This window comes from Sodiomyces alkalinus, assembly GCF_003711515.1.
Source record: "Sodiomyces alkalinus F11 unplaced genomic scaffold SODALscaffold_1, whole genome shotgun sequence".
NCBI classification, from domain to species: Eukaryota; Fungi; Ascomycota; class Sordariomycetes; order Glomerellales; family Plectosphaerellaceae; genus Sodiomyces; species Sodiomyces alkalinus.
In genome coordinates, this window is record NW_021167079.1 from 3,923,651 (window position 1) to 3,933,734 (window position 10,084).

Sequence of the window (10,084 nt, forward strand, 5' to 3'; positions counted from 1 at the left end):
GATAAACTGCCTATAACGATATAGTCTCCTCGCGTTACGGGTATAAAATCAGAAAAGCAGAAAACGTTATTAAAGATGTAAATAATAGCGCTGGAATTAAGGATAGTAAAGGCTTAAAAAGGGTAGCTAGTAGTAGTGCTAACTGTAAAGCTAACGGTATAAAAGACGCCGTTATAGACACTACTATAGTCGAGTCACGCCTCTTTAAGCTATATAAAATCCGGGCCTATATCCTTCTTCACCTTTTTTACAGCGCGCAGTTCTTCTATTTCCGTGTGTATCGCGGGGTCGTATTTTAGGATCTATTAAACAGTTATTTTAGTGTTTTCGTAAGGGGTTAGCCGTTAAACGCTATCTCCGGAAAAATATAGTAATAGGCGTTAACATCGTGATAAGGCATAGCATATATATAATAGGGTTCGCCTTATTAAAGGGCAGATTAACGACGCTTAGAAGAAGAATGGTTAGCTAAAGTAGTAGAAGGTATAGCTATAGTATTCTTAGCTTTATTCTTCCTATGGCCTCCCTTCGTCCCGGGCTTAGCCATGGTATCTAAGGTATCTTCGCCCTTTTCGCTTCTAGTATATAGTGCCGAAAATACTATAGCGCGGTAGCTACCGCGTTTTCCTTAGTCTTTAAGTCTAGTCTCGATATATCGTTAACTAAGGGTATAAAGGCCCTCGGAGAGGACTACTTTCTTATCTAAAAGGCGTCCCTCGATTTCGGTCTAGTCGTGTCTAGCGATTATACGTATTCCTTTAAAGAAGTCTACTACCTAAATATATATTACGGGCTTCGATTAAACCTTTTAAAGGCGTAGTAATAGCTCCTACTATCTAGATAACTACTCTTATAGCTTTTTTAGAATCATTAGCGCGTTATAGGCGTGGCGTTATATAGTAGTAGCTTACGGCTTTAGTTAATAGTATTAGTTTACTAGGTTACAATAGTCCTATTACCCATAACGTACTTAGCGTAGTTATCCCTCTATATCTTCTAGTATTATATCGCTAAATCGTAGCCGTGTTACCTAGTAGGTATTAGATCTAACCACTATAAGGGCGTAGCTTTTATTTATAGGGTTATATACGAAGGCTAGAAGTTAGCGTAGGAAGGTAAAACAGGCTTTTAAAGAGGGGAAATAGGATTATTAGTGCGTAGATATTTCTAGACTTTATTATTAACGGCCGTAGTTTCGTAGTGGCTATACTAGAGCTCCTAATCGCGGTGGGTTTTATAGGTAACTAGCTTATATTCCGATATCTTAAGGGTTATTTATAGATTAACACGCTATATCGGCGTAGCTAGATAGCTTCTTAATCGGTAGTAGTAAAAGGTAAAGGGTAGGTTTTTCACTTAGTAAGTAAGCCTCTTAATTATCAGATAAAACGTAGTCGAAATCGTTATAAAATAGGTTAAAAATAAATTAAGGTAATTATGTATAATAATAACTATATCGGACCGTTAGGGAACCGCTGCCACCGTATTTTATATAGTGCAGATTCTGTAAGCGTCCACCCGGATTATAATCTTAGCAATCCGGCCTGTTACGTAACCGAAAAGACTTGTCGCACGTCAAATAGCACTTGGATAATTAACTTAGTAGAGCAGAAATCTCGTGTGTATGTATTATATTAAGTTATATCTGTGTGAGTCTTTTATGCCCCTAATTTTGGGTGGTGAAGACTCTATTATGGGTACTATATTATTTGGATCCTATCCGGTCTTTTCCGGTATCCGCCCCTGTTATATCCTGATGCCCGAGGTCCGAAGCCCTTAGTTAGAGAGTGGATCCCCCCTGGATCCCCTATAGACCATGTCGTGGTCCTGCCTATGCGATAAGACTATCGTCTGTTCGATAAGCTCTGGCTAGCTGTTCGCCCCCTATTCGTGACATAATTAGGTACCCGCTATTAACAACTCCGTACCTTATTATGTACCATGTTGAGGCTAAGCTACTCCACTAACTTCGGGTGCCTCAACAGCATCTGATGCCTGGCTACGTTCGCCTTGCCTCCTCTCTTCGCATTCAACCTTCTGCTCTGCCTGCTCTTACTCACACCCCCGAAGGAAGCATGCATTGATTTCTGCTGCTGATGGGCCCGATATAAGCATCTCTTTCCACAGACGATACAGCAGCTCATCCGTCGCTGCAAACATTCTCTCAGGCCTTGCCAACTCAAAATTGTCCTCCCCTCCCTAACGATACACACCTGTGCTTACTACCTTATTTTTCTTCCTATAGGGCCATATGTGCTCATTCTGAGCTACTCGAGGGAGGGTTACTATCACGGGGGTGCTCTTGACGAATCACGTCGAGTCCATCTTCGTTCGCCATGGCTGCTGCGAACCAGCAGAATGATGCGCCCGGCCTCAGTTCAGCTGATGCCCGAGATCCGGGTATATTGTCGAGGATTCATCAAGCACTTGAGGTTGTTCACAGCCCGCATTCTACCAACGATGACCGACGTGATGCGCAGTTCTTTCTCGAGGAAATAAAGAAAGACAAAGAAGCACCTTTTCACGGCTACGCTCTCGCTTCGGACAAGGCACAATCGCCCGTTGTCCGACATTATGCGCTCTCCCTTCTCGACAATGCTATCAAACATACTTGGGCGGAATATACAGAGGATCAGGCCGCAACCATTCGGGGCTGGGTACTTGAGCTCTCGCACGGCATCTCTCCAAGCGATCCCTCATATATCCGGAATAAGACGGCCCAGCTCTGGGTCGAGATTGCAAAAAGAAGCTGGGGAACTGAATGGATGAACATGGACGAGCTGTTGGTCCAACTTTGGCAGATACCCGACTCTGCCGTTCACAAGGAGCTCGTCATGACCGTTCTGGAGACTCTGGGGTATGAGACTTTCTACGGTGATGACGTTGTGGTGGCCATGAGACAAAGCGTTCTCTGCAAGGGCTGGACGGAGATTACCACACCGGCTTCGATTCTGGCGGAGGCCGTCAAAAACAGAACTGCAGCCTCTGACATGCGCTACGGTGACGACGGCTGGGTGGTTCGGATGGTGGCATTGCTCGAACAATGCCTGAACGATGATCTGGATGGCAGCGCCGACGTCCGTTCGTGCGTCTCAAAAGCTCTGTCGGTACTCAGTGTCATCATACCCTGCACCATACCTAAGGGCATGGCGGCCGGGGGAGTCCTACCCGTAACATGTAGAGCGCTTTCCACTCCATATGTCGCTATCCAGAAGGTGAGGGGTCTTCCTTTGCATGGTCGTCCGCAACTCGCCGTTACATTACTGGGCTGACTTCATCTTAGGCGGCCTTAGAGGTCTTGCATACGCTTTACTCGCGCGATGATCTCTACGAGACGGAGTTCGCCGAACTCGTAGCTCCCATGTACCAAGGCCAGTCGGTTCAGTTGCTGAAGATGCTCTTTGAATGGTCCGTCGTAGACGCTGAAAACATTGATGACGACAAATACCAATTTGCAAAAAAGTTCTCAGAGGTTCGTACGCCATCCAATGCCGTCGCCACCTATCCCACAGTCCGGATTTGCTCACGAGATGTGTCAGATGTTATCTCTTCTGGGCAACTATCTCGACCGCAGATTTTCAGAAGTGCCGTCTGATTCGGACATTGATGGATTTCTCAAGCTGCTTCTTCTGGCGGTGCAGAGCCAGAGCCTCATCATATCTATTCCTGTCCTGGTCACATGGACTCGGCTTCTCAACAATCGCCTGGTCGGGCAACGCACTGCCAATTCGCAGCTGATCGGGCCTCTTCTGGAACTCTGTGCCTCGCGTCTCATTCGTTACGAGAATATGCTGGAGGACAGCCAAGATCCGACCTACCTTTTCTTAATGGAAGATACAGACACCATCCCAGAGCGCCACGCCTTCCTCGGAAACTATCGCCGTTACAGCGTTCAGGTCATTGAGACAATAGTCTGGCTGACGCCCACCGAGGCAATCTTACATATTTTGGGACAGACTGAATATGTGCTACAGCACCTTTACGATGGAGAGCGGCCTTTGGATGGTGAGTGCTTTGTCTCAGCATTCTGGCCACGACCTGACTGACACAACACAGCCGCTGCATACGTTAGGCATTCCATGCCTGTTCTACGTGCGGATGCCCACTTGACCGTCATAGACGCTGCTAACAAGGGCTACATGAAATGGCGGACTGCACCGCCCCAGGGTCATGACTTGGATCATGTGAGTTGTGTGCATTTTCCGACGCCTGCGGGTTTCCATGCATTGTTAACCTAGAAAAGGAACGACAGCGAGTACATCTCGAGGAAGTTCTTGAAGCGTGGTGCAGCAAGCTTTTGGAGATGAAGTTCGAGGACCCCATGATTCGAAAGCGAGTACTGCAGGCACTCGTATCATTTTCCACAACGGCGCTTGATCAGAAACCCGGCTTCATGCTCAAGGTTCTGGAGCACATCTTGATGACATGGCCGGCTCAGCAGCCAGAACAGAGAGCGTTCAACGAGGCGATCAAGGAGTTTCAGTCGGAAAGCATGCAAGAACTCCAAAGACTAGCAACAAGAGTCCCTGACCATCTAGTCGCTGTTTATGACCAACTCGAAAGTCGGGTGAAAGAAATGGTTGCGTCGGGAACGCTTGACGAGAAACGCCAAATCGCCTATCAGACGTTCTTGTTCATCATCATCCACAGAGCAAACCATATCGATCCTTCGGTCAAAATGCAGCGTTTAAAGAGCTTCATTGATCCTATCAAGTCCCAGTGGGAAAGTCCTGATCTCCAAAAAGCCTTATCTTCCTACTCCAGCTTCTGTGAGTTAATGGGCTTGGATAAGGCCAAGAGCTATCTGACAAGCCGTCGTGCCCACGAGATGACCGATTGGGGTGCATTCAAGCTGGATCCGGAAGGGCTTGCATTACAGGCGGAACTCGAAGAAAGGCAGAGGGTAGGCGATGTTTCTGTCCAAACGAAGCCTTATTGACCATTTTTTGGCTGACCCGAGGACCAGTTATTGCCCCTTCGCTTGACCAAGTCATTCATCTCCTATTCGGTCGAGAGGCTTGACAAAGCCTCACCTGCTTTCCAGGCCTCCTATGGCCTGTGGAATGACGCCTTTCCAATCATCCTTCCATATCTTCTCCAGTTGCTCAGGTGAGTTTGGTGATGGCCCAAACCGCAGTCTCTCTCTTTCTCTCTCTTTTTTCCTCTTCTGTTTTTTTTTTAACTCTCTATGTTAGCCATGCCCATGCCGCGCATAATCCTAGCAACTGGTCCCAATTCGAACCGGTAAAGGAACCCGTTGTCAAGCGGGTCATGACTGATCGCTTCTGGCAAGCTGGAATTTCCGAGGGCAGTAAAGATGACTTTTACGCGCGAGTTGAGGAAAGGAGAAACACTCTCGAAGGCCTTGCATCGTCCATTCGAGGGTCAGTTCGCAATGTCCGAGAGACGTGCTACGCGATTATTTATTGCATGAGTCGGCTTGAGGTCTACTTCTATGGCTTCAGCGAGTTGCCAAACCCGCTCGCACAGGCGCTTTACAGCGATGCTATCCACTTATCAGCTCACCAGCAGATCAATCTTCTCAACTTGACGAGATACCTGGTCGACGACTGTCCTGTGGAACAACGCGAGCATTTCTTGGCCCCTCTCCTCTCATCATGCTTCCGACAAATCGACAGTAAGATCAATTCTGAATGGGAGAGGCTCGGCCGCCAGCAGTCGGTTGAAGCTGTGGGCGATGATTTGACAGAGGAGATGAAGTCGGAAAGCATCTTGAGGCAAGTCACTCATAATGCTGTCCTCATGTTGGCTGACCTTCTGGACCCAACCAAGAAAAGTAAGTGTTTTGTTGGCCCGGCATCTGACCCCCACTCTCCTTCTCGAAGACATAGATTCGAACAAGCCGCCTAGGGTTGCTAACGGGATGCCCAGATCCGCCGCCGTTGAGAGGCCACGACCAACCACGACAGTACCCTACACTGCGGAAATTTTGCCTCGCCAATTCGGATGTCGTTGAGCCGCTGTTGTTGTTCTGTACTCACATCATTCGCGTGAGAGACACGCGGTGCTGTAGTATTATTCTGCGGGTTTTCCGGTCCATCATTCCTGATTTCCTCGCGGCGGAAACCCCAACTGCACCTGTGGCCCAGGGAGCGAACGATCCGGCCAATGGCGCGAGCCCGGATCCTTGGCTGGATACAAGCCCTATGCCGCCTCAGAAGGCGACACCGATACGAGAGTATATATCATCGGAGGTTTTGCGGGCTTGCATCACATCCTTCCACGAGCCTTACTTTGTGGACTTGCAGAAGGATTTGGCCAGCCTCATTGCGGCCATTGTTGTCTACTATGGCCCCATCACTAGCACACCGAGGGATGTCCTCCTGTCTCTGCCGAATGTGAGCGTCAAGGATCTAGACAGGTTGAGCGAGTTTTCGGCCAAACCAGGGTTCCAGGCACGTCAGCAGCGGGCTTTGGTGCTCCACTTGTTGAAAGACCTGAAAGGAGTCAGCATTGCCGAGATGGGGAAGCTTCCCAAGAGCAGCGTGCCCCCACCGCCGAAGAAACCCACACGCAGCAAGATGGCCCAGGAGTTCATGACACCTGGTAACGAGGGTGCTGCGAAGCAGCCCCCGACTGGTGGGGTAGACGATGAAGGGTTGGAGGGCTTGGCATCCCTCTTCGATGGGTAACTACCTGGTGGTGTGTGGAAGGTCGGATGACTTTGGCCAAGGCACAGGTTGTCGGGACGGCTTCTAATTGTGATTACGAGGCTCCTTCTAAGTTCTCCCGAACGACCCCCTTTCTAACACCTGAAGACAGTCTTTGGGATCCGGTCCCGGCGACGGTTGAGGAGACCCCGCTGGGGGTTGGGGGAAGGGGGGTCCGCTGCAACTGCAAGGACCCCGGGACATGGGAAGGCGGTGACTGTTTACGAAAAGATGCCAGGAGTTTGGCACCAATCAACACAATATATGGGACAGAAGTGCTTTTACTGCCCCCCAGAGGATGAGGCCACGCCCGATACGCATTGTGATAACACAAGTATCATGTCACGGTGTTTTGAGATTCGGATATTGGGAACATGGGGGTGTTGGGGCAGGGGGCTTTGCACGAAAATTAGAAACGAAAGAGCCGTTGCTGGTCAGTGTTCAAGTTCAAGTTGCTGAGCATGCCGTCTAGCCCAAGCCTATCCTATGATTCTTCTTTTTTATCCACCGCTCCCCGGATGTACTGTAGTTAAAGGGCATGGCTCAAGGTCAAGAGGTCCTGACGGCCAGTGCATTAGTGAGCGGCTAGGGACTTTGCCGTCCTCCCACCCCGACGGGTGTTGGTTTAAGTTGTCGTCAGTCTATTGTGGCTGTCACTTTGACGTTCGTTGGGTATCTTCTACATGGTGACTTGAAGGCCTGGCGGGCCCCATCCCCAACGTTTTGGACATTTCCATGGTTCTGATAAGACGGGTCCCAGCAAGAGATGCTGCCAACGAAGTCTATAACAGAGTAAGTCAAACCACCCTAATCCGGCCACCCCCCTAATTTAGCCCACTTAACCGAGACGACTCAATCCAAAAATAAATCTATTTTCACCCATAACGCAGCTATTCTAGTAGGAATTCTATATATATAGATTTAAATCTAGCTTCGTGCTCCCTAGGTAACGCGTTAATTAGCTTAATTAACGCCTCCCCCCTCTATCACGCCCTCGCGATTACCTCGATAAAGGCAAACCGTTAGTTTACCTCTAAAGGCACTTTTACCCTCTTTTTCGGCCTTTCCAGATCTAATTATACCTTTAAGTAACTAAGCTAGAACTACCTCTCTACTATTAAAACGTCTTTTTTATCTAGTACCTTTAGTACCTTTATAAATAGCCGCCGAGTAAAGCGGGTAGTAGTATAAGGGGTTCTTTGGCTATAAGATAGCTCTCCCTATATCTCCCGGAGATCCTATAAATCATAGGGCGTTACCTATTATTTTAGGCTAGTGCTAACTTACTCTAAAGGAGTTATTAGGCGGCTACGGGATTCCTTATCTAAGAGCTATAGGCTTAGAAGTGCCTTTGCCCGATTAACCGGCCACTACCCTAATACCCGTTATCCTGCCTTAATATTCTTCGCGATAATAGCGTCTTTTCGTGCCTTACCGTAGCAGGCGAGGAAATTCCGCTTCCCAATGAGCGCGCTATCCGTAAGATACGATAGTTTCGCGAGGTACTTACGATAAGACGCCTTAAAAGGCCCGAACACGGATAGATTAAGCGGCTAGGTGATATATAATAAATAAGGAGGTAAAAACAAAAGGAGGATATTACTCTAATAATATTCCTATTAGAACTCGTCGGAGAGGTGGCTCCTATAGCCGTCTAGTAGTAGTAAACGTGGTAAACCTACTATATCTGCCTCTATTTTAGTACGGGCGTTAAAGATCTCTTTAAGCCACTTTATAGCTATTTTATTAAAGGTCTAACCGTTTTGAGAGGCAGTAAAGCGCTAGCTATTATAGTTATCCAGATCTTTAGGAAACTATTACTATTAGACCGATTTTCCCTTAAAACTAATAAGCGGAGGTAAGGATTAGCCCTTAGCAGAGATATACTCGATAATCGAGGTCTAGATCCGCGTGCTAGGCGTTTTAACGTAAATACTCCTCCTCTCCGCGTGCTCTATTACTAGGCTATTTATTCCTTACCCCTCTTATATCCCCGTTTCGTCTATATTATATCGAAATCGCGGTAGAATAGCCTTGATTTTCGGCTACTCGAGCAGGTTAAAGAATTCCTGTAAAACTTTAGCTATAACGCTCTTAAGACGGTAGCTCTAAATCCGTTTACCTTTTATAGTCTTTAAAGAGGGATTCCTAGCTAAAAAGCTAGCTATCTAACCCCTCCCTAAAGGACGTGTATTATTCTAAGTATATAAGATCTTCTAGGCAAATTCCTTAACCTATAAGTATAAGGGCGCGAACCCTAACACGGCCTATACCAGTACCTAATTAGTAAGAGATTACTCTTAAATAGGCGTAAGCCGTTCAAGATACCTATAGGCGGTTTTCTTAGGTTAGCTACCGTTTAAACGGTTATAAAGGGTAGTTTAAGGCACGCCCTAAACGCGTGAAGCGTGATAGACACTTACGTCCCACCGAATATTATAGAGAGCGAGTTAAAGGTCACTTTCCGTGTATTTTAGTATAGTACAACAGAATATATACTTCGATTAAGCGATTTTTAATATTATATTAAGATATCGACGCGTTTTTATCCGAGGTGGTGGGTTAGATTAGGGAAAAATAGGTAGGCCAAATTATCGCACGTTAAATAGCACTTGGATGATTAACTTCGTAGAGCAGAAATCTCGTGTGTGTGTATTATATTAAGTTATATCTATATAAGTCTCTTATACCCTTAATTTGGGTGGTGAAGACTCTGTTATAGATACTATATTATTTAGATCCTATCCGGTCTTTTCCGGTATCGGCCCCTATTATATCCTGATACCCGAGGCCCGAAGCCTTTAGTTAGGGAGTGGATCCCCCCTGGATCCCCTATGGACCACGTCGTGATCCTACCTATACGATATACCCCCTTAGTTAAGGTGGGTCTTCCTAGGTTAACTAACTAATTAGAGGCTTCGGTTTAAACTAAACACTCTTAGCTTTTCTATCGTAAAATCAATAGTTAAGGGGAAAAAAACGCCCTCGTAGAAAGGATCTAAATCCGCCCTATTTAACCATTTAATTTAATTCTATCTTAATTAGTTCCTTAATCCTAATTAGCCGGATCTGCTTAATCGGATCTATATCTATCGGATCTACTACGCCCTTGGAGGCCGTCGTCGTTGTTACGGCTATAGCTTTAGCTACGGCTTTAGCGCGATTAATCTTTTTATACAGTTATTTCCACTACTCGATACGATCCTTTTAATCTGTTAAATTAAGCTATTACTATAGTCTTTTAATCCCCGCCTCCGGTAATACCTTCGTTAAACCGTCCACGATGATCTCCTTCGTGTTAACGTACGTAACCTTAAAGAGACCTTATTTTACTAACTAGCGCGCCTACTAGTTATATATATCGATATACCGTAGTCTTATCCGCAGGTGTTATGCCTTCTTATTAATAAGGT

General features: G+C 46.6%; 1 protein-coding gene across 1 annotated transcript; it reads left to right on the forward strand.

Annotated features, from left to right (window-relative positions):
* Positions 1–1,948: 1,948 nt before the first annotated feature.
* SODALDRAFT_326877 (MSN5 protein) lies at positions 1,949–7,064 on the forward strand. Its single transcript, XM_028610287.1, has 8 exons — positions 1,949–3,215; positions 3,284–3,472; positions 3,540–4,005; positions 4,057–4,184; positions 4,244–4,903; positions 4,967–5,109; positions 5,196–5,797; positions 5,893–7,064. The coding sequence occupies exons 1-8, from the start codon at positions 2,337–2,339 to the stop codon at positions 6,651–6,653; spliced, it is 3,828 nt and encodes a 1,275-aa protein (XP_028470530.1). The 5' UTR covers positions 1,949–2,336; the 3' UTR covers positions 6,654–7,064.
* The last annotated feature ends 3,020 nt before the right edge of the window (positions 7,065–10,084 follow it).

What these genes read in the sequence shown, in the direction of transcription:
- SODALDRAFT_326877 (XM_028610287.1), top strand. Translation starts at nt 2,337, where the DNA reads ATGGCTGCTGCGAACCAGCAGAATGATGCGCCCGGCCTCAGTTCAGCT. An exon ending in AACTCGAAGAAAGGCAGAGG is followed by an intron (nt 4,904 to 4,966) that starts GTAGGCGATGTT and finishes CCCGAGGACCAG; the next exon opens with TTATTGCCCCTTCGCTTGAC. An exon ending in TCTGGACCCAACCAAGAAAA is followed by an intron (nt 5,798 to 5,892) that starts GTAAGTGTTTTG and finishes CGGGATGCCCAG; the next exon opens with ATCCGCCGCCGTTGAGAGGC.